Raw genomic sequence first — 24,356 nt, 5'->3', positions numbered from 1 at the left:
GATTAACAAAAAAGGAAACAAAAATGAAAGAGAAACACTAGCTAAACGTATGCTGAATCGTAATACTCTCGGTAGAATCGAAATTGGCCACGACGAATCACGGCGGGACAAACAAACGCTAACAGCTATAGATAGAACGAACTAGGAAACGCAGAAAAAAAACAACCGGTGAATTATAGGAGAAGGAAAAACAAAATGAAATCGGATAAAATCGATAGAAATCGGTGTTTAAAAAGGCATAGAGGCATGAGAAAAAGGAACAATACAGCAGCAGCAAAGTAAAGTAAACAAAAAGGAACATAACAGTTGCAGAAAAGAAACATGAATTAAAGAGGTAAAGCGAAGCGAGAAAGCTCAATAGTAAAACAAGTGAATGTGAAGGTTTAATTGTTGTTTTTGTTGTTGTTGATGTTATGTACACCGATAGTGAGAAGGATCAGAAAAAAAACACACACACAAACACAAAAAAGAACAGCATCAGTTATTTGGCCTTAGCACGAGTTTTTTTTTTATTTCATGGTACGCAGAAGCAAGCGAAAATGGAAAGACGGCCACGCGCGGTACCTTTTTCTCATCACAAATAAAAAGCGGAATAAAATCAAAATCGATCGAATCGAATGGTTGGCGGTTTTAGTGTGCATGTGTTGTGATTTGGGGGCACGGAAGGACAATCGAGGACATCTACTAGAACAGCATGATGATCTCTAAAACGAAGTAATCCACAAGTAGTGGAGCTGTTCATTGTCGCTGTTTGTGTACTGAACATTCCTTTGCTAATCCTGCTGGCGATCCTCGTTAGTAGTGGGATTATGAGTATTACACCGTGCACTACGCACCAAAAGGACGAGGCGTGTGTCTCGTCGTCGATGAGGATATCGTCACTCAAGATGTTGGTCGACTTCGTAGAAGCATTCGGATATGGAGGATCATTGAAGGAGAAGAGATCAGGAGAGCCACAAACGGATATAAGAACCGAGGATAGTAATGGTTCATCTGCAATAAATGAATAGTGATATTGCCTTTGGGTCGGGGTCTTTTGAAAGCTTCTCGGCCAGGGATATCAATAAAATCTAGTATCTTTTATTGGCAATATTTCTAAGCGATTATTACTAGCGTAATTGCTGACATGAGCCAGCTTCCATGCTTAGCTACAGTGATCTAAATTGAATGAAGTATCCTGTAAGGATCATTCCAGCACAATTACATCGACCGGATCATCGGGTGGTTTCGGTTTGCTGCTGGACGATCCCTGATTCGATCCTCCAGCGCTTTCGGTTTCACGTGCCTTATTCGCTTTCTGGCGTTCGGCCAGCTTTTGCTGCAAGGTTTTTGCTTGTTGCTGATTGGATCTAAAACACATATGGCCAAGCATACCACAGTAGAATGTGGTACAAGGTGAGAGTTTGTTCAAAGAGGGATCTCTAAAAGCACTTACCCGACACCCATCGGATGTAAAGACAGCGTGGAGGAGGAACTAGTGCTTCCACCACCACCAACCATCGCCGATTGCCTGTTGTAATTGTCGGGTGAATATCCACCAGACGGCACCGGAGTTATCGTCGCACTAATTCTTGGTATGCCGGTAGCGCTTGAAGCGAACCGATTTGCTCCTACCGCACCGGTTGGTGGCATATTGCCCATAGCTGCCTGCATGGCCATTGTGGATGTTTTGTTTGACTGCTTTGCCTGTTGCTTTCTGCCACCCGTTTGCGGTGCTGTTGACGCACCGGCACCCTTCATGCTCAACAGCGAACGTGCCATGTTGGGGTACTTATGCAGCAGCTCCATGTAGGACGCTAACATATCCTTCGGTACGGCTGGATCGAACATGCCCACGGGGAGAGATTTATCCACCCGACCGGTGTTAGCGGATGAGGCGGAAGATTTACCACCCATGGGCTGCATGAGCGGACTCATCACGGGCTCGATCGATAGTCCAGGTACACCGAGCTGTGGTATCGTGGGTGGATGCGTAGGTATGGAAGGTCTGCTGTACGGTGCTGGGCGAGTCTGCTGTCCTGTGGTGCCCGCCTTTCTACCACCCTTCGCTTTGCGTCCTCCCGGTGGGTCTTTGTTCCGTGCATGAATCGGCCCATCGGAGGGAGTAATGGTGAGAATGGGTGAAGGGGACGAAACACGCTGCGAAGTGCCACCGAATGGTGAGGATACGCGTGAGTCTTTCTTGGTCGGCATTAAAGATGCACCGGTCAGTGTGGACATCGGCGTAAGTGTAATTGTGGCGAGCTGCTGGTGTTGTTCAACGTTCATGGAAGTGATAGTGCTGCTGGGCGGTGCTTTTGCTGTGGAAGCTTTTTTACCTCCCGACACGTGAGTGTTAGTCGGTTGCTGGCTGCTGGCTGGGTTGTATTCTTTCCCACTCGTACTAGCCATGCCTTTCGGTAAGCCCAGGGACATGCCCGACAGAGGGGAAGGTGTGGAAGTGCTACGATCCGTGCTGGGGGAAAGCGCAGCGCTCTGTTTTGGCATTTGTAACGCAGCTGTGAGACAATTGATTTTATAAAACAAAAAAAAAAACAGTTGAATGAGGCGTTTGAAACATTCAGCAAACAAAAGGATTTTACCTAAATAATCAGCCAAAGCGGCCGTCATCATGGGATTATTGCCGATATTTGGCATGTTTGGAATTTGGCTGAGTAGCTTCAGGTAGTGTTGAATTAAACTGGGAGGGATCACCGCACCGCCAGCTACCGAACCGGTGGACATTTGCGTTGGTGGTGTAACCGGTGGCAATGGCATCGCTGGACCGGATGCCAGTGGCAACAGCAGCTCGTTCGTGGAAGGTGAAGAATACGGCAACGATTTTGTTGCTGTGTTCGGTACGGTCGTGGAAGAAGACATCGGAGTGGACGCGGTGACTTTAGAACTGTTCGCACCGCTCATTGCTGATGAGGTACCATCGAGCCTAATTGGCGTAATGGTGACGCGCGACGAAAGGTCCGTCATCATGCTGTTCATTGTGGTTTGCGCGAATGGATGTGGCACCTGATAGGCATGCTGTTGTACGATCGACGTTTCGTGTGTGCCAGTCGTGGACGTACTGGTGCTTGATGATGCAGACGCGATGCCCGCCTTCATTACACCCAATCGTCGATTTTGTTTCGTCAGTCCCGGAATGAAGTTCTGTTTCGGGCAAAGCAAGACAAAATGTGTTCATTTACGCAGCAAAAACCACTTACACACAGTATCACAACTTACCGCTGATATTGGTTGCATCGGAACGATCATCGTGGCCGGAAGTTCACCACTGGTTAGCATCGGTTTTGAACCATTACCGCCATTGCCCGTTGCTGCCGAACCACCTGTTCCGGTTCCGGCCGATCCGTTGGCCTGTTGCTGCTTTTCCTGCGTTTTGCGGTAGTTCATCTCGTACGTGCACAACTTGACGGCTAAATCGAGCAAGCTGACATTTTCCGGCAATTTCTGTACCTTGTCGCTAACGAACACCCGGTACGCGTCGATCAGTACCGTGGCAAACATCGGCTCCTTGGCCTGCATGTGTTTGATGATTTTGCGATACGCCTTGTACATGTCGACCATCAGCGAAAGCAGCTCGGTGTCGTTGCGCCCATCGGTGTATTTTTTCAACATGCTCCGGTACACCTGTACACAGAACAGTATCGCTTGCTGGACCAGCTCTTTGCGCTCGTAATCGTTCAAATATTTCCTATCGTATTAAAAGTTGTTTTAATTTTTAAAAAAATCTTTCGTAACGCAAAAACATCAGATCGCAAATCTTCCTTCAGTCCACATTAATACTTAGTAATAGTAGTACTTACTTGTCTGGTTCCGGAGTTCGTTGTAGCTGTAGTGCCAACTCTAGCAGGATATCGTGCTCGGAAAATTCTTTCAACGTTTCCATCAGCACGATAACGCACTTGGAGATGTGAGAGGCAAAATTCCCTGGACGATCAATATCCGAAGCAGGAATTCTCCATAAACCCTGCAAATACACAGTCAATTAAAACGATACGATACGAACACACACACACACACACACACACACACACACACACACACACACACACACACACACACACACACACTTACATTGAAGAAATTGGTCGTCTTCCGTTCCGTGAACAGTCCTGGAATTTGATTGCCGAGAGTGGTACGATACGTGCCGAGCAGTAGTTGACGCGCGCTTTCGAAGGACTTTGTTGAACCGGGCGCATGCATGAAGTGATGTATGAGACGATACATCGATTTGTAGTGTTCCGGGAAGCGTGTTATGCACTCCTCCAGGTTCTTGATGCACAGCTTAAATATGGTGTCCCTTTGCGCTGAACTGATCGGTTGTTGATTCTAGAAAGTATGACGATTCATTATGAGTAATTTCTTGAGACGATGTTTGCCAATCTTCGCATACGCACAATTAGTTCATCATCCGTTGAGCTACTGTCACTGTCCGAGTCGGAAGACGAATCCGTATCACTGTCGGACGAATCACTGCTCGACGAGGAGGTGCTGGTGGTCGTCGTTGTGGTTGTTGTGGTGGACGTAATTGCGCTTTCCTGTGATCCGCGCCTTACAGACGGGTGCTGAGGATCACCTAGCTGCTTAATTTCCTCCACCCGTAGATGTTCTAGCACACGGCCAGGCATCTGGCTGGAGCCAGATACCGGAGATGGAACGTTTACATCATCGACCGGTTGTGTTTCACTCGCCACCGGTTTGGATTCTGGTGGGTGAGGGCTGTTTAGCGGAACCGTCGCTGTCGATTCTGGTTGTTCTTGTGCTTTGTTCTCTTCCAAAGTAACAACCGCATCCGATGGTGTCACGATGACACTCTCCGTCGCAGTTTGATCGCCAGGTTTGGAAACCTTTGGAGAACCAACGGAAATATCAATTTCTACCGTACCTCCTGCGTTGCCGTTTCCACCATTCGGTGAGATCTTTCGCTTGAGCATATTTTCATTAATTTTTGCCCGATTCACTGCAAACGGGCTGGTGGATAATTCCTTTAGCGTACGCAAAAACAACCGCGACGTTTTCTTATTTATCGGCGAGTGCTGCTCCACATACTTGATAATCGCCGCATTAATACGATAGAATATTTCCAACGCCTCGATCGCGAGCTGCGAGGGACTGCTGTGATTGATCTTGATCGGATAGGTTGCGTTGCATTCGTACAGATATTTGGCTGACTTTAGGTAGTGGGTCAGATAAACGGCCGGATGTTCCTTCTTTTTTTCCGCTATCTTCCCAAGCATATAGTGATGGAGCCAAACTTCGTCCTCATGGTTGTGACCGTTCTCTTGGTTAGATTGTATCTGCTGCTCATCGATCACGTCGTCCGCTGCATTGTTGTAGCACAGTTTAATGAGACTCACTTTGTTGAAGCACGTAAATGCTATGTCCAGACAACGCTCCTTATGCGTTTCGACCAAAGCGAAGCTGCGGAAGAATTACAACGATGTGAGCAACACGTTACGAAGATAGACGTAGGAGGGTTTTACCTTTCCATCGACAGTGTATCGCTAAGCAGCTTTAAGCTGCGCGAACAGAATGAATGAATGTTGTACGCGAAGGAACCGTATTCGATCCAGAGCTGCGAATCTTCTTCATTGAGCTGCAGACACTGATCGAAACACTTCATACCATTGTCAGTTTCGTCCAGAAATTCTTGCAATCTGTAAGACATCATCGAAAAGATCAAACTTGATTGCTGCATCACCAATCATCCATCACTTACGCTATTGTTTCGGTCGAATTAAGCTTCGTTTCTACTTTGCTAGCTTTTGATAGTGATATTCCTGCCCACGAGTCAAACCGCGAAGGTTCCAGTGCCAGATCCATCACGTAGTACCTGATCGCGCGGGTAAAATCGCGACTTTTAAAGTAGAAATCAGCCAGCAGATAGAAAATTGGTTTCACTTCACTCTGCAGTATGTTTGCCGCCTCGGGTAAACTGTTGCCCTTGCCATCGATAAACTCAGAGATGGGTCGGGAGAGTTTCATCATGTTGATTTCACACGGAACGAGCAGTATAATACGCTGCAGCAGTGCCTCCATGTCGGTTGAAATCGATTCCAATCTGGAAACGAGACGGCATGTAAGAGCAATTGTTGGACAAATAATATGGACGGCAGGAAACGTGTACATACTTGTACGAGTTAAACTCGGGCAGACTGTCCGGACGGTAGAGATCGAACAGTTGAATGGCTCGTTCCCAGGTGAGCGACACTTGTACGGCACAGTGGTCCTGTATGTGCCGAAGACGGGGTCTTTTCTGTGGATATCCGTACAAACAGTACGTCACCTGTTCCAGATATTCATTCAGAATTTCGCGAAACGGTTCCAACATTGGGGAACGTATCTTCGGCACAACGACATCGAGAGTGTGGAACAGTAAGCCGCTGTCTCCTTTCGAGCACCAATTTTTCCTGTTTGATATAACAAAATTGTTATATAATAATATATATAATTATATAATTATATATAATTATATATAATAATATATATATGTATAATATATATGTATAATATATAATTGTATATATATATATATATATATATATATAATTGTTATATAATTGTTTGTTAATATATAAGCAATATAATTTTACCAAAAACATAAGTGCATTCGAACCGTACTCACTTTCCTAATAGCTCGTGTGCAACGAAGCACATCATAATCGAATTGCATAGACGTTCTGGTTCCACTTCCAATGCCCCACTTTGATCGGCAATAGCTGGCGTACGGTTCAGCTTAACCAAACCATCCATATCATCTTGCCTGCAAGAAAAAGGTTGTATGAGGCTGGCGATGACAGTATGATGGGCATTTTTTACCGCTCCAAAATGTAGTACAGTACGATCCAAGCCCTCCAACATTCGATAAGGCAAAGCTGGGCAGTATAATTTTTCTCCCCGCTAGGATCCAGCTGATGTGTGAGCATACGGTGTAACGACTGAATGAATCTTGATAGATTTGTGCCAAGCATATCGACTAAAAAGAGTGATGCAAAGGAACATATGTCGATCAATTTTGATTCAACACTATACGAGAGTCATTAAGACGTACTTATTGCTACTCCTTCTTGTTTGATAATTGATTCAATGTAGAGCAGCGCAAAGTTGATATTGTTCGCCCACATTCGAGACTTTCGGCTATCGTGCTGTACCGGTGCGGTCATGAACTGTTGGACGGAGTAGGTGAAGGATTTTTCCGACCATATAAAACATTCCTGAAACACGAAAAATATCAGAAGGTCGAAGATTTAAAAAAGATCGTCGAGGTTACGATGCATTACCTCCATTTCGGCCAGGCTCCACAACGATTCCAGTAACATTTGCGTCTGTATTGTGAGACTGAGTATCGATTCGTTAGGATTTCCTACGGATGTGTAGTACTGTAATGTATCTTTCAAAATTGCGACCACTGGCTCATGTTCACCAGTGTCGTAGTGGCGCTTAACACGCTCAATGCGTAACTTGCGTTCCGTTTCACCGATGAGTTCGCGCACAGAGCTTCCACTGATGCTCGTGTTTGCACACTGATTTGGAAAGCTTAACTCTATACGTACCGTATCCGGGGCTTCCACAAGCTCTGAAATCTGTTTAGTAGATGTAGACAAACAAAAAATAAAAACAAACTTAAATACACCATAGAAAATAAGCACTCACTAGCTTACCAAATAAAGATTGTTCAACGCTTCGTCGTACTTTTGCATGCTACAGTCCAGAATGTAAGCAATCCACAGCAAACGAATGCGATACACCGTAACTGTCTGTAGATTGGGTAAACTGTCCACATAGAAGCGGCAGCGATGGAAAACTTCTTCATCGAATCGATCGAACATACTGTAATAAATGGGAAATGCGATTAGAGCAATCTATTGGCCATTATCGTCGAATCTGTTCCTTGTCCCACACTGACAATAATCACATTTAATTACCTTTCCGTTTGTTCATTGCCCCGTGCCAAACCTGCATCCAGCTTTAGCTCGAGATGAAACAATGTGATTTGAAATATCACTTCAAGCCGTTCCTCTGACAGTTGGTTCCACGAGTCGTAATCGGTGTACTGCACGAAGTGCGAATGCACTGCCAAGTATAATGTGCGCAGTTCTGGTTTTATCGCAACGCCCCAAGATTTTGAGACATGAGCCAGAAAGCCATACATCAGCGCGTACACATCAATATCGCTTTCCTTCATTTCAGCGACAAAGTTATGCAGATTGCATTCACGACAAAAATCCAGTTGTGTGATAATTGGTTGCACCGATCCTTCGGAACAGTCGGTTGTTCGTACTTGGTCAACTTGTTCGCCATGTGGCTCTTTACGTTCATCCATTGCAAAAGGAGAATCTTTGAAGCGGGTATTCTCTCTAAAATAGAGGTCATGTATGAGATACCGGAAATATAGAACATTGGCAAATCACACTTACGAAAGATGCTGTTTAACCGCTTGCTTGAGGAACGAATCCACCGTTGCATCGACCGGATCGTTCACTTCCTGTACGCTCTTCTTACGCGCCGATCGTCGATTTTTATGCCAACCCCATTGCTCGAGAATCTTCAATTCGGAACCTCTCCGGCGAGCCTTGTTTTTGGCCTGCTCGTTAGCATCTATGGAATGAAACACGGTTGTACAGGGGTGTGCACTGTGCACATCTTCATCTTCCTTCTTACCAGCTCCAGAATCAGCACTATCAGCAGCATTGCCATTAGTTTCTTCATTACACTTATTCGCTGCAGCACCATCGCTTACTTCTTCTGCAATGGGGTTAATACAAGTTTGCTTTAACCGCGTTTACCATAAAGCTATTCAAATTCTCCACTCACCCCCACACGTTTCCTCCTCTTCCGTTTCCATTCGATTGTCATCTTTCGCCGTGGATGTATCTGCGGCACATTCCGTTGAGTCCGGTGACATCTGGACATCTTCTTCCATCTGTTTCTCCGGTTTCTCCTTCTGGTGCTCACAGAACAGTTCATCCGTGTCCACCATGAATACGCATTTCTGTGAGGAAGAGTTACATACGCTACAATGAGCAATCAAATAGATCCTTGCATTGCTAAACCGCTTACCAAATCTAACTCCTCCATGAGTTGGTTCAGCTGTACCAACACATTGCCGATCGTTTCGAAACTAAGATCATCTATTTTCATCACATTTTTCAACGTGTCCGGCATTACGGTAAGGTCCGAAGTATCATACGCTGGCTGACGCGGCATGAACAGTTCATCAAAAGTCTCCATTGCAAGGGCCAGTGGTCGATGCTTCTCTTCCTCGGTAAAATCGAACGATGGTGGCACGAGGAATACGGTGTCCAGATATGGTAGGGTAGATTTAAACCGTTTCCGGATTGCTCTTAGCACATCAACGTACAGTTTGTTGCGGCTATCCTTTCGGTGACATTGACTAGCCCATCCATAGGCTTCCACCACGTTCGAAGCGCTACAAAATACCCGCAGCAATCCTTCCATGCTAGGCCAATGGTTTGGATTGCGTTTAAGACACTTTTCGAAGTACATTTTCGATATTTGTAGATGGTCCGTCTTGAGGGCTATGTGTGCCAAACGGGACATGGTGTATACGTCCGTTTCGTCGAGATCCATTGCCTTCATAAGAAATTCGATAGCCAGATGTTCTTTACCCTGTTCTTCGTAGATCAGTCCAATGTTCCGATAACAGTTGTACTTAACCGCGAACAATTTATTGTCCGCCTGGGTAGATGAGACCTGTAAAACGTGTGTTATACAATTGATACAACAGGACTGGACAGACAGACTGCTACTTTACGTACATCATTTATGACTTGAGTATCCAACAGTTCCAGTAGCAGTTCCAGCGCAGCTTGCTGTTTGTTCTCGTTTTTCATCTGTAGCGCACGCACATATTCCGAGATGGCGATGGTTTCCTGCAAAAAGAAGGTAAAGCCGATGGTGGTGAGCTTGTTCGGCATGATCTAAACACAATCCATACTACAATACCTCAGCTTCTTTCGTGACGATTAGCTCGGTATCGAATCCGTTACTATCTTCGTCCGATTCTTCCTCGTTCAGAGCCGAAATTCGAATCATTTTTGTGGTTTTATGAAACGATTTTGCACTGGAATGATTACGAGCTTCCGATGGCGGCAAATGCAAAATTTGTTTACATGCTTTATATCGATGCTAGTGTCAAAAAACACCGCTGATGAAGGTGAACGCACACGAGCTCAACCAAGTTCACGGATAACCCAAGCATAACATATAGTCCTTGCCCATAAACAATTTTGAAGTGCTCGCTCTAACCGAAATCTTTCTCTTGCCTACACTTTCATGGAATGGAAAATCCTTCTGAAAGCTCTCTCGATCGTAATGTTTTTTTTTCCATGTGTTTCATTGTGTCGATCGTTATTTACACACACTTTTACTCGTAGCGCATATCTTTCTTGCATTTGTAGGTGTGTTTATTGAATGTGCTTCTTCGCACATACGTATTTTCTCCGTAACACATAGTCATATCGCTCAGCTGAGCGTTTGTTCAAAGTTCTCCAAAAGTGGTCTTAAATGATTCCAAAAATTATTCAAATGTAGTGTTTGGGTCACAAGGTGCACTTGTGTAGTGTTCTGCAGAGCAGTACAAATGTTACAAAGCAGATTATTTTGAATGTTTTTATCCAGTTGATGGTTGGAGTAAATTGTTTTATTTTTGCGCTTCCCAACTTACTTCGTCAAGTAAAGGAATGTGTAGAACAGTATAAATAGTTTTCCTCTTATTTATGAACCGTTAAACGTAACTATACGCTATCAATCGATACACAACACGTCAACCGTTCAATCAACAAATGGGAAAAAAGAATTTGCGTTGGAAAGTTTATACTTAGCGTACATTTATTAAATACGGATAGAAGCTTTTGTAAATATTAACATAAACAACAAAATATTGGAAGGTTCATTAAATTCGCCCAAGCACGGCACGGTAGCTAATAAAATGCGGTCGGTTTTAAGCGCACCATCATATCTTTTGTAGCCTTCGCTTTTCGCTTCCAAAATCTAGCTACTCATCTGCAGCAACGCGTTGATGACTGCATCACGATCTTGGTTGTTTGCGACGGCGACCGATTTAATCACTTCCTTATCGACCTGCGGGAACATCTCGTGAATACGGGTCAGATCATCGTCGGATAACACTGGAGGTGGTGGCCGCGCTACTTGCGGTTGGTTCGGAGCAACGAACACAGGCATCGGTGTGCCAGTGGCCACGTTCGGCACCAATACGACCGGAGCATTGGTCTGTATCATGCGTGGCTGTACAACCATATTCTGAAAAAATCAAACAACACGTCAGATACCACGGATGTTACGGAGAATGAATGGAGAACCACCTGAAAGATACTTACGTTAAAGCTCATCACCATATCGATGCTGCCCTCGAGACCATCGCCCTGCTTGCCACTCAACGGGTACCAATCTTCGTGCGTTTCACCACGCAGCACCGACTGCGGGATGCGAATCTCAGCCCACGCAATCAGTTCGTCCATGGAAAAGTTACACTCATCGTAGATCTCGAGCGCGATCGTATCCACGCCGGCCGGTAGCTGACAGTGTATGACACGGTTCCAGCGAGGATTCCGTCCGCCATTGGGAGCGGTTTGCGTTTCATACACAAAGTGTCCCACCCGCAAGCGTACGTACGGGTCCATGCGAGTGATGCCGTAGTTTTTGACCAGCTTAGCCTGTGCGATGGTAATGCTTAGCCGTCCGACAAAGTTGGGAGCCTTGGGAAAAGCAAACAATATTTAAGCAATTAGTCACGACGTCAATGTTTTTACACTTCAGCACTTACCATATGGGGAGTGTACCTATTGTGATAGCTTTGAAGGGCCAAAGCGGCCTGCCTATCGGAGACTTCCTGAATGTCTTGCGCTGTTGTTACACGCAGAAACTCATCCGGCAGCGGACCAAGATAAGCCTGTGAATTGCACATAAGATTGTTCTCGATTAAACAACTCGCAAGGGAACAGCTGTAAAAACAGGAGTGTGATTCGTGGATAAGAGTACCACTGTCACAGAGCCATTCGCAAAACATAAAATTCGGTTAAAAATTATTGTTTCTTTTTGCCTTTTTCATGGGCTACACCAAGCCTGTGTGGAGCATTTAAAAGGTTTCCCGCACAAAGCCAGGTACCAACAGGAACCAACACAGATAATTATAAACCGCAATATGTTATGCTATTACACGTTTGCACGTTTTGCATAGAATCTGCTCAATCCACGACAATCTACGACAGTGACGACACAATCTTACAAATCAACTTAGGGCACATACGTGAATCATATCAACATTGTGTTTAAATTACATTTTTTTATCACTGATAAAGAACGACGTAGATAGAGCGCAAGTAGAATGCCACCAACATTTGGTACGGCACGGCGGTAGGAAAGATATCGATATGTAAGCAATTTACCCGTTTCCAGTGTTCGTTAGATCTAGGGGTCACTTCCTCCATGACTGGGGCAAAGTTTAGTCGGCAAACACAATCCTTTTTTGCACTTGCTATCAACAAAAATACAACACAACTAGCTGGATTTGCTAATGGCACGGAACAATGTGGAATGTGGCAGGTTGGTTCAGTGTGGCCCAGACTATGTTTTGCAGGGCCGCCATATTGAACCGCAATTTGACAGCCGTGGAAAGTAAACAAGCACCGAGTTTGAATATGCTGCGTTGTGTTATGCAAAACCAAATGCAAAGAATCGCTTGTAAATCGGGGTAAGTAATTAATTTATTGTTTTTTTTAAGACCATACCAAGCCTAGAGTTGTTTCTTACAATTGGTTGCGTAATGTGTTTCTAATGCGTGATGAAAAATGTACAATCCGAGACCGAAAAGACTAGCAGCGATGTAAAATCGCCAATTCTAGAAATGTGTGTACAAAAATATGTTTGTGTTTTCCGTTCTTGGATCCTAATTGGATGGGATTTGGGATTCGTTATGATGTATGAAACACCGGGTGGTACTACCTAGATGCATATGATTATGAAATTACTACCGTATGAAGTAAGAACAACCTTCGATACCATCCTAAACTAATCCTGTCCTCGTACCACAAACCAGCATCCAAAGGAACATGTTGAGATGGAGGACAATGGGGCATATTCTTGAACAATTTTAGTTTCAGATATTAAGGTTTATCGTGCCATGTACTCGGTTCAAAGTTGGTGCAAATCGGAACCGTCTTTGTAAGATTCTAAAGTTGTTTACAAGATCACGAAGAGGCACGGATTGCGCATATAGTGATGGTGTTAATGCGAGAGTGGTACTTTTATGCTACATCATGATAACAATGAAAAACAGGAACGAATAGGCGCTGATTACATCCTTTAGCATTAAATTCCACCTCTCTTCAACTAATTCTTTTTCCTCCTTTTCATATTTATTTTTCTTCTTCTTTTTCGTCTTCTTAGCATAAAGCATTCCCCTTGTATATTAAAAACCGTTGAGATCCTCCTGATCTTCAGTATTTTTTGTGGACAACATGATCATGATCATATCATATATATTTACCATGACTGTCATCTGATTTGTTTATAATCCCTTTTCAAGTTGCGAATTTGAATTGTCTTTCTGCAAAAAGCTTTGATGAATTAGTGATGTAATTAATTGCAATTTGTGGGACATTAGCAAAAGCAGAAGCAAACAATCTTTTCAGTTGAGATCAGTTCAGAAGACAATTCTGACGCATTGAAGCGTGAAACAACACATTAAAACTTTCTCAAATTCTTTTCCCCGCAACGCGTTATAAACCATTTTCTTTCATTACTCGCTTGATAATATCTCCACCTTGATGTCACATATTAGTACCTATAATTTATTGATAATTCTATTTTTTGGTTCCAAACGCCTAAATACGCACAGTACACACATTCGATGTGTGTGATCCTGCCCGCTGCTCAAATGTAGGACAGATAGCTGGAGGCGCCCTTCTTCTTCTTACCGTACTCCCAACCATGCTCGTCGTCGTGCGGTTTAACGTTCTTGACCGGAATGCCGACATGTACCGTTTTCACCACGGTTTTCGTGTGCAGATGGGTGTGATGCTTAATCGGCACGTGGATACGAATTCTGTGGGATGATACAGATGTGGGGCGAGTTCGATTGTCACACTGGTGTTGAGATTCAGGAGAAGTTGTACTCCAGCATACTCACTTGGCATGATCTGGAACAGGTAGTGCATCGAAGGCACACACAAGCATGGTAATGATCAGAATGGCGGCAAATACCTGTCCAAAGGAAGAACAGTAGTGTACATTAGTGGGCGTTATTGTTCACCCCCGATGATACACTTAATATTACGAATTAAATATTTTAAAGTTCTTATGCATTGGCACAAGGATTAAAGGTGCAAGTTGTTATTCGCACAGGGTGTTGTTGGCCACAGAAGCTCCTAGACCAACGTAAAGTTCACAAACGACCACTCTACATTCTGGTGCTATTGCACATTGTAGATTATTTCTTCATGTTCACTACTTTTCATTTAAAAATGTTCGTTTTTCACCATTAAAGTCTCTTTCTTCACAGTCGAATACGATTCATATGACACTTGGCTTAAAGGACTGCATAGGAGAACCGTTCTGGATGCCCATTACTTACAATCTTCGGTGCCATTTTCATGCTGTATCACTGGTACTAGCACGGTTTGCGCACTATTGCAAATGAAGTTGGCTGATTTTCACGCTACAACACCACACCAAACGACACCAACACTGCTGACGCTGATCGTATCGCACTGTAAGGAACCGCAAGCAATGCGTGCGCACACACCGATCGAATCTTAACAACCTTTACTGCAGCGAATCGGTTTCGGTTTGTTCCGGCCGTCCCGACGCGGTGTCTCGCTGTGCTCGCAGCTGATCGCGGTAGTTATGGTCAGTTTTTGAAACCGACCGATCTTTAAATATCTATGCGAGAAATGCTGCGATGCCGTTTGGTGCCCACCCCATTACCCACCGGTGCCCAGCCCTCGGGGTCGGGGGAGGTCGGTAGACCCACGGGTGGTGGCAACTCCAGCCACGGTTCATCGAGTGTCTGCCTGGCGGCTGGTTGAAGTTGTCCACGGTTTCGGATGGATGAAAACCCGCCAACCGGTGGTTTGAAATGGCATGACGTTGGAACTGGCCACTCGAGATGGGGCATGATTGGTGTTTGGCTGTGTGTGTGTGTGCTTGATGGAGCCGTAGCTCACCCCCTCTATCTCCCTCCTGCGGAAGTTTGGCTTCCACCAGCGGTGATCGGTGGTGGGGTACGATGCGGTACAGCGGCATGCGGCAAAAGATAAACAAAAGTCCAGCATTATCTCCCCCTTTTACTGTCGCCCTGGTTCGTGGTATCTCCTTCTACGGGATTTCGTTTTCATTTTTCGTATTCACTCGCGTCGCTGCTCGTTAGAAGCATAGGCGCAAACACGCGTGCAGCCGTATGTGTGCCCGGTAAAGGCTGGCGCGAGTACACCGAAATTCATAGTACACCCATCAAACGGGCTGCGCCAAGCATAATGTTGATTTTGCCCTCCCTTCCGGTTCGAGTGTCCTCCCCCAAATGTTGTGTTCATAACGAGCGCCAACGGTCCACCGGGGTGGGGTGAGATAGAAGGAAAGTTCGGCCGCGGGAAGGATCGAGAAAAGAAAATGAACAACAAAGCAAAAGAGTAACGGCAGCAGAGGATCGCAAAATAAAAAACGTTGCTGACCTGTACGATACGACCTCCGGGCGGCGATCAGTGGGCCACGCGGCGTAATGATGGACAGCATGAAACATATTCGGGGAATATTATCTCCTTCATTACAGCTGCTTTGCCATGACGCTGGTATGTGCGAAAAGTGACGATTAACCGACATCGTTGAGGTGCTGTTCGAGTCTGTCCGACACGTAACAGAAACCGATACCCTGTCGCGGCGATGCTACGAAGTACCCTTCAATCAATACACATTTGAACCGGGACGTCAAAGCAGAATTTGCATAAACAATCGAAATAAGTGGAATAAGTAACTGTAAAACAAACGGGAGAACATTTCGCTTCTATTGTGGTGAATGGTTAGTAGGAACTCTTCTTTTCTTCCCCCGATAGCCCTAAAAGGCTTCTGACAGCTGTCAAACGTCAGGCAGATGTCTATCAACTTGATAAATACTAGGTGAATTTTAGCGGTCACTCATCGCACTCACACCCTTCTATTAGTACATGAATCGTTTTGCGTGATTGGTTATTGAATTGTTGAATAATTTTTACAAGTTCCAAATTGTCATAGCATTGATTATGTAAAATTTTATGATATGTCTTTCTAATTTTTATTTACTACTTTCATTTTCTAGCTTTTTACTACTTTATGGAAAAGTCCCTTTCTGTGTACCTTGTTTCTTTTTACATTCCTTGTTTGCATATTATATTTACATCTTATTAGAAAGAATTTTCATTTTTTTTCAATATCAGTAAATAGAATGGAGTATAACTGAATTCAAGAAATTTAAATGAAATTGAAGCATGCTTCAAATTAAATCGAAATGGTCAAATGGAAAATATTTTCCCATTTTGTTGAATCTTGGTATAAGGTTTACAGTTTTGTGACCTAGTGATCGCAGTGGCAAATTTAACAAACATAGAATAGATTTACATAAAACCCTGCTTATTTTCTTGCCACTAAACTTGGCGCAAAAATTCGCGTACTTATCCAGGGGGCACATTTGTTCCCGGTTGTCTCGTTCGAATGTGCACCATGTGTCATGTTAAATACATAATCTGTTAGCCTGTTTTTCCCGACCTGCTTGTTCCAGTTGCAGCACCGGTGTTCCATAAAAACTCGTTCCCACTGCCCGAGATTGGGCAAGTTGTCAAAAAAGGAGTTGGCGTGCCAAACCTGCTCGATGACAGGGTCCGGTGACACCCGGTGGCACCATGGAACATGCTGGAAAGCTGCGATAGTATTAGTGTGTGGATGTTTTAAGCCATTTTCCCTGTTGCCTAATTACATGATTTTTTTTCACTCTGGGAAAGACGCTTAATCAATAAACTGTGATGATTGAATTTTCTCCTTCAGTCGACACATAATCCTCGCCGATGAGCCTCGATGGTGGTTCGTAAAAGCTCGCGCGCGCTCGCGCTCATATCCCTTCCGGTTACGAATAAATATTTTATCACACGCTGATGAATAGCAAAATTCAGCGGCCCGGTTCAGTCACTGTTTGGGTGTGAAAAGCGCGTCGTAACCGCAGGTGGAAACGTAACGAAATTACGATCGCCATTTCGCTTGGCCGCTTGGGTCGTCCGTCTAGTTCGTCCCCGCCTGCATCCAGCACAAGGAGCGCTGAATGTCGGTGAATTCTGCTGTTTTAATTGTCTTCTGTTTTGGGTCGTTGTTTCACGGCACATTGCTTTGCATACCGCACACCAAAAACCCCACGAGCGGAACCATGGGAAAGCGGAGCGATCGCAAACTGCGGGCCTATCCGTCCGATTTCGTAACCGATGCTGTGTGATTTGATGTGTATCTTCGCACATCATTACGCACCCGTGGTTGGGCCCTTTTCTTGGGGTAAACAGTGTGTCTGGCTCGTTGAGAGATGCTTAAAATGCGATAATATTATCGATTTTTCAGGGCGTTTCAGCGCCATAACAATGCGCACTGCCAGCAAAGCAAATCGGCGATGGATCTAAGCCAAACACTTCAATTTGATAGTCGACGAATCGTGGCGAATTTGTATGTGCTATTGCTGTTAATGAGGGCTGCTTAAGCCCCCGTTTCTTTTTGGCATGGTTTTTGTTACTATTGTGGCTGTTTGCTGCGAGCGTTTCGCGGGTTCGTCGCTTGTGTGACTGTTGAAGTCTTTTGATCGCCAAATCATATAACACACATTAGTTGATATTTGCACACAAGAATTAACGCATAAATTCATGTTATGCACATTTTTGATAGTTTTAATGACAATTTAACTAAAAACAACATCAAATTGCCTTGGCAAATCAAACGTTTCTACGTTAACGTGAAAAGAAATTTTGCTAAAACCAATTCTATTTTTTACATTTATTTTTCTGCTAATATCTTAATTAGATTCATACCCATCATTTCACTCTCCTGCAACCTGTTTGCAGCCGTTAACTGGGTTACGAATTGCAACTTTTTTTTACCAACCGTTGCACACCCATTGCAACGGCGGGGTACGATCGGCAGACACCGTTTTCACGCGCGTCCCAAGAAAAATCCGGTTCGTTATCATCGGGTTGTTTCTATTCCCCTCACTCGCTGGGTGCGGTGCTGTGCGCTGTCTCGCTCACCAGTGCTGAAAATGGGAAATAATGGGCCGGTGCAAGATTCCGGTGTGATTAATTTCCGTTTCCGCAATGTACGGATCCGCACCATCGTGCAGCATGCGGCGATCAAAGCCTCTGACGGCGGGACCGGGGTAGCAGGGTGGTGGGCGGGGGTTGGTAAAAGGCATCGAAAAGCGAAAGGAAAAGCGATGCATGCACTTCTGTTTTCGGTGCAGAGACTGATTGCGCTTGCATAATGATAAACTATTTTATTGTTCTTCTTTACATTTTCAACCGACAGACAGCGTTGTTGGTGCAGGATCGTGGTAGGAAGCGAAAAGTGTGATATTATATTTATTTTCGGACACTATTATTCGCATAAAAAACTCTATTTAACACTAATGATCTGTTCATATGCAAATTTAATTTAAATAACGGTTGCATCGTTCTTTTTCCCGGTCAATGTCTTTCCGTTTGGATGTTTAATTCCATCAGAGCACATTTTCGCCAAGCACGCCGTAGGGATGGGTTCGTCTTGTTCGATTTTCCGCGCGCAAATCACGCACTGAATGTGCGCCGCTGCTTATGCGCGGTCCGGCGTAATACATGAATACACTTTCACTATCAAACGCCACCATGACCCCCCACTTCAGCATGCTGTGGAGCATGCACCGGTGAGGTTGCACACTACGGTTGCACGCCATTGCAAATACAGAAAAGCAAAATCCATCCGACTGCATTGGCGCCAGCTGATGAGGCCGGTTTGGCATTCGGCAGTACGAAGAAAAGCTCCCGTTCGATGCGGGGAAATGGTTGCGTAAATCGCGATAAAGGCATGATTAGAGACAGATGGAAAGAAAAACATGCTGTACGTGCCCGAACAAGCGTCAAAGCGTGCAAGTCGTGGAAGTTCGGATTGTCAATTGTATATAATTTTTGAACGATTTTCTTTCGTACGCACGCATTGTGCTTGAAAATATTGGAGGAAATGATTGATTTCTTTGTTGTACTTTTCGTTTAAGAAGCACTGCTGCCAAGGTGGTTATTTAGGCATTATTTGTTGATTGATGTTTACGTGTCGTCTTTAGCGGGAAGCTTTTCGTGGTTCAAAGAGCTGATGTAAAATGCGTAAAAAAACCGTTGCTATTTATGGTGAAAAATTGATAATGATGGGGCCTTAACTTATGTCACTCTAAATGTTTTTTTATGAGCCCATTACGATGGGATTTAAAGTTCATGTAACATTCATTGTGTGCTTCCGCAAAAAGGTGAAGGTTGTGCATTTCCCCACGAACTGATTGGGACCATGCCAAATCTACTCTAGTTTTTTTTCCCGCACCGTTTCCACCAATGGAAGCTTGCGGGAAAGACTGGTTCAACATTTTACTTGCACAGAAAAACATGTTTGAAGGTGTACGAATGGGATAGGTGAAGTGTTCGGGCGAATCTATTCCGGTTAAACAATCCGGCCAAGCGACCGGTATATTTAGTAGACGGTTGAGAAGCAAATAGCAATGAAAACAAAACTACACACATTACTGACATGCTCACGCCAGCGAAATGATCATAACCGTTGCGACAAGTCGGCACCATTAAGTGGGTCGCCGGTGTGATGCGTATCTTTCCCTGCCGTTCATTTGCTTCTCCTAGCGGTAGCGAGTTGTTGCGAGAAATGGCTTGTCGGTGATGTAACAGAAGGAACAGAAGGACAACAGAAAGTGTACGTGATGCGACGAGTGTGTGTGTGTGTGGTTAAGCACGACAAAGATCAATGACACTAAACGCACTGCAAATGGTTTAATTAGTATGGTTAACGTTGTGCTGGCGGAAAATTAATTAACAACAAACCAAGTGGTTTGCGGTTGTGTGTGTTTCGAGTACGAACCGAAATGGCTAAAAATACAAGACTCATTGTTGGATGTAGTCAGACACGCAGGGGGTACCTTTCAGAAAAGCAGATAACCGTTGTGTCGGTATCAAAATTCTGCGAGGATCTTGCGAGGATACAATCAGAGATTTCCATCTCAACTTAATTAGTAGGACTGGTCTTAAACGAATAAAGCGTAAAATCGATTAAGAAACGATATCCTATAGAATGTTGCGTTCATGGTCGATTAACACTAGAACTACCGGACCAGTCATTTTGACTGGAACGCTTCATTGTATTTACATTATATTTTGGACCATTCTACCATAGCTGTTGCATGACTTTTACATATCTTTTCTGTAGTATAAACTCAAAAAACGTATTGAAAAATAAACCAGGACATGGGAATTGTTAATAAAGTGACCATCGACGAAAAACGCTTAAAACGCTTGATAGTTCTAGTGTTAAAAATCCTTTGACTTTAGGTATATTATTACTTATATAACCGCAAGAGCTAAGCCAACATATGCTAAAGATGTTCTACTATTTAAGCAAAATAAAACAATGTTCGGTCCTTTCTTCAACGATTCTATAAGTGCACATCCATTCCTTTACTTTACTTTCTTTACTCCCAGTTATTTGTTCGACTTTCAAACACTTTACCTTTTAATTCGTCTCTATCTACATGAAATACTCTCAGATACAGAAAAAAATTGTTAACGTTTTGCCTCATCAGACGACAGGTGAGTCGTCTAACAGCTAAACTTTAATCAGAAGTCATCCTGAACACCTACATTAACATCGCATATTGGGCAGCTAGTTACTAAATAGAAAATAGGAATAGGTTACTAGCGAAGAATATTGAAGAATACTTAGTGCCAATAATCACCATCAATACGTGACTGAATCCCGGTGGTACTTTTCTTCAAGAATGGTGTTTAGGGAAAAGATCGTCCATGTTTGCATAGAGGGAATAAAGAGTGGCTCCTGAAATCCTAACGTAGGTAACGAGGATGTCTATCAACGGTGCCATTAATAACACTCTCAAAGTTCCCTTAGCCATCCCTGCCATTTCAGGCTTTCTTTGACTTTGTTTACCCATCGCTGGATAGTCAGTCCTGCGTTCGAATAATTGCTCCAGATGGGATTTTGTACTGGTCCTGAGGTGTGGAAGAAAAATCCTTACTCCTTATTCCATTCTCTTCTTGGCGTAACTGACCTACTAGATCATATACCTGTCCGTTCTGGTTTACTAGACTTAATTTTACCACGAAGCCGGATAGCCAATATGGGGGATGGGTCCGGATGGGATTTTGGTCCGGTCCGTTTGTGTGAAGAAGGGCGTCACTACCATCATGCCACCGAGCCGCCCCAAATATTCCATTGTGAGAAGTAAATAAATCACATAAAGTCCTTAAATAGGAAAGAACTCCTGATCAGGTTGAAGTCAGTTGAAGCCGGAAATAATTTCTAGAAAAAAGTAACCAGCAGCAGCTACTCAAATTGTGGACATTTAAAATTGAAGTAACCACCAGCAGACGAAAGACGATAATAGTTAACATTTTATTTATTATTTAAGCATCTAGAGCTATGACGAAGGTGTGAAATGATTGGACGCAAATTAAAGTATCAAGTTCCCTGACGATGCAACATCCTCGAAAACGGAAAGTCTCCATCACAAACATTGTGATCTGCTTGTCAATCGTACTTTGGTTTACAGCCTTAATTTAATTTACCGTGTATAAATAAGCGATTCGCCGTGCACAGGAAGCTGTGCATGGAATTAAATAATATCTAAAGCCATCGCCGCGTAAGGCACGCGGCATATCAGTAGCTCCGCTAGCTAGCCGCGGGCGACTAATATCGCCCGCTCGTATCCGCACCTGCAAATCTGCGTATTACTAAGCGCTACGGACAAAAAACAAATTACTGTTACGGTTCCCTGCCTCGCTTGCTTCTTCGACCCCCCCTGTGCGCTCTACCGGTAGATCTGGTCGGGGTTTTTCTCGAGCGCATCCTTAAACTTTATCGAGCCCCGGTTGCGGCTGTACTTCGGGTCGAACTTTTTCTTCGCCCGCAGTTCCTTCTTGCTCGATCCGGCAACGACACTGTCGCCGAAGGTCTCTACCGCACGGCGGTGGCTGGTCGCGGACGGGCCTTCCGGCCGATGGTGGTTTGTTCGTTTCTTGGTCGTACCCTTCGTCCCTTGCGATCCGCCAGTCGGTTTGTGAGTGGTGGTCGAAGTAACCGTGGCATCGCCCTGTCCCAGATAGGCCGTTGCCGGCACGTACGGTTTGGGAGCCTTCGTGTAGCTCTTCTTCAGCCCACCGGCACCGTAGAAGCTTGCCAGGCTGCTACCACCAACGCTGGCGGTTGGGTCGGACAGTGCGGTAAAGGTGGTAACGGGTGGGGCGGGCTGGGTGCTAACCTCTTCCGGTCCACCGGTAGCAATCTGCGGCCAAGGGCTAACGGCAAACGGTGGTGCGTGCGTGCGATTGTACTGGATCTCCACATTGCTGTACGACTGTGCTACGGCTGCCGGTGCCTTACCATTGTTGCCGTAGAACATTGTCGCATCGTACGTCGGACCGAACCGTTGTGACTGAGTGCTAGCTGCGGGAAGTTTCGGTGTGGTCGGATACGTCACGGACGATGGTTGACGTGCGGCAACCGTGGTAGACGTGGACGTGACACAGTTCCAACATTTCACACGTTCCTTCGTCCGTTTTTCCTTGCCCACTGAAGCGGGCTTGGAGCGATGCTTCTGTTGTGGCGCTGCTGTAGACTTTGGACTGACGGAGGTACTACTGGTCAAACCGTACCGGCCAGCCGAGCTTACGCCCGTACCGGTTGGTTTCGGTTTCGTGGTACGCACCGGCTGCTCTAGTGGGCGCTTCTCGGCCGGAACAACCGCTAGGGAAGGAACGATCTTGGACTCGGAAAGTTCCGGCGCAGTACCGCGCAACACACCGGCCGAGAGCGGTGTTTTCTTGATAGAAGCGATCGGCCGCCAATCGTCATCGGCCGCATCCGGGAACAGCGTGTGGATGGTGGCTTCCACCTTGAGCTCTTCGCGCCGCTCCAAATCCCGGATGACGGCATTCTCGAAGTGTTTGTAGCCCGAGATGCCCAGATCAGACATCAGCGAGTCGTACTTCCCGGGCGGTGACGCCGTCGACGAGTGTCGCCCACGTTTCGCACCCTGGGCGGGTTTCTTGCTGTAAGTGACCGGGGCCGTTTTGAAGTGGCTTCCCGATTGCTTGGTGAACGGTTGACCGTACCGCAGCTCGTTAGCGTTGGAGTAGTAACCGGCGGCATTGTGTATGCCGGCCACCGGTCGGTGACTACCGAGCAGGTTGATTGGCCCGTGGCCGGGCATGGAGACGGCCTGCTGAATGGCGCCCGTTACACCGTTCACCGCATGAGCCAGCTTCGATGAACCGATGCCCGTCTTGAGGTTGTTGATGAAGTGGTGCAGATTGTTCTCCAGATTGGTGACGGTCGGTACGTAGTAGGAGCGTTTCTTGGGCCCACCGGGCGTGCCGGAATGGGCCGGTTTGGAGAAGGGTGCAGGCTTGGCGGCGAGATCCTGGATAGTGTTGGATGTGCCATCGCTGGACGCTCGCGATTGCCAACGTCCAGTTGCGGTAGTGCCGCGAGATGTTCTATGCTTTCTGGATCTTATGGAAATATGGAACACAAACAAGACAACCAAATTGATGTTAATGCGCTTTTTCGGGGATTGAGACAAGTCCTCGGATACGCTTACCTTACACGACTTCCGCTAGCGAGCACGCCTGTCAGCAGAAGAACCATCAGCAACAAAACATGAATGCTGCACTACAATCACAGTAAGAGAAACCAAATTAATCTTCAGCGATCACACATCACTACAACCCCCGACAACCCCCAAAAGCGGATTGCCAGAAGAAAGAACACTTACAGTTCTCCGGGAGCTGCCCCGCCTCCGGCTAGGTACCAACATTTTGGACACACTTTTTCGCAAACCACCAACCAACAGACACGTTCACGGCACGGCTACCGATAATACCTCCTGCTCGGTACGGTCCGCAGCAATACCCAATACGTGCACCCGAACGCGCTTGCTCACCGGACTGGACGCGATTGCTTCGGAACCACCGAACGGGTAGTGTTTTTATAACTTAGCTAATTGTCGGCTAGTTTCGATCCTCTGCCAAACAGCGATCCCTATCCACCTCCCATAAGGCACG

The 24,356-nt window shown here is 45.3% G+C and overlaps 4 protein-coding genes across 4 annotated transcripts; all 4 read right to left on the bottom strand.

The window, feature by feature from the left end:
- Positions 1–1,186: 1,186 nt before the first annotated feature.
- Positions 1,187–10,119, bottom strand: LOC128707201 (uncharacterized). Its single transcript, XM_053802151.1, has 22 exons — positions 9,961–10,119; positions 9,774–9,887; positions 9,055–9,708; positions 8,809–8,986; positions 8,656–8,739; positions 8,412–8,592; positions 7,920–8,351; positions 7,656–7,824; positions 7,275–7,577; positions 7,046–7,208; positions 6,814–6,970; positions 6,620–6,757; positions 6,126–6,404; positions 5,714–6,055; positions 5,478–5,651; positions 4,392–5,415; positions 4,069–4,323; positions 3,798–3,961; positions 3,217–3,685; positions 2,583–3,141; positions 1,436–2,498; positions 1,187–1,349 (listed from the first exon to the last, which is right to left on the bottom strand). The coding sequence occupies exons 1-22, from the start codon at positions 10,048–10,050 to the stop codon at positions 1,187–1,189; spliced, it is 7,155 nt and encodes a 2,384-aa protein (XP_053658126.1). The 5' UTR covers positions 10,051–10,119.
- An 888-nt stretch (positions 10,120–11,007) lies between these two features.
- On the bottom strand, positions 11,008–12,464 carry LOC128707807 (toll-interacting protein-like). Its single transcript, XM_053802765.1, has 4 exons — positions 12,423–12,464; positions 11,801–11,926; positions 11,355–11,732; positions 11,008–11,277 (listed from the first exon to the last, which is right to left on the bottom strand). Exons 1-4 carry the CDS (start codon positions 12,462–12,464, stop codon positions 11,008–11,010), a joined length of 816 nt encoding a protein of 271 aa, XP_053658740.1.
- A 1,444-nt stretch (positions 12,465–13,908) lies between these two features.
- On the bottom strand, positions 13,909–14,629 carry LOC128709215 (uncharacterized). Its single transcript, XM_053804198.1, has 3 exons — positions 14,609–14,629; positions 14,165–14,238; positions 13,909–14,080 (listed from the first exon to the last, which is right to left on the bottom strand). The coding sequence occupies exons 1-3, from the start codon at positions 14,627–14,629 to the stop codon at positions 13,909–13,911; spliced, it is 267 nt and encodes an 88-aa protein (XP_053660173.1).
- A 7,473-nt stretch (positions 14,630–22,102) lies between these two features.
- Positions 22,103–24,109, bottom strand: LOC128709171 (uncharacterized). Its single transcript, XM_053804156.1, has 3 exons — positions 24,068–24,109; positions 23,894–23,964; positions 22,103–23,804 (listed from the first exon to the last, which is right to left on the bottom strand). Exons 1-3 carry the CDS (start codon positions 24,107–24,109, stop codon positions 22,103–22,105), a joined length of 1,815 nt encoding a protein of 604 aa, XP_053660131.1.
- Positions 24,110–24,356: the final 247 nt, after the last annotated feature.

Source organism: Anopheles marshallii, chromosome 2 (genome assembly GCF_943734725.1).
Source record: "Anopheles marshallii chromosome 2, idAnoMarsDA_429_01, whole genome shotgun sequence".
Classification (NCBI taxonomy): Eukaryota; Metazoa; Arthropoda; class Insecta; order Diptera; family Culicidae; genus Anopheles; species Anopheles marshallii.
The sequence above is the reverse complement of the archived record's forward strand: the minus strand, read 5'-3'. Positions and strand labels throughout refer to the sequence as shown.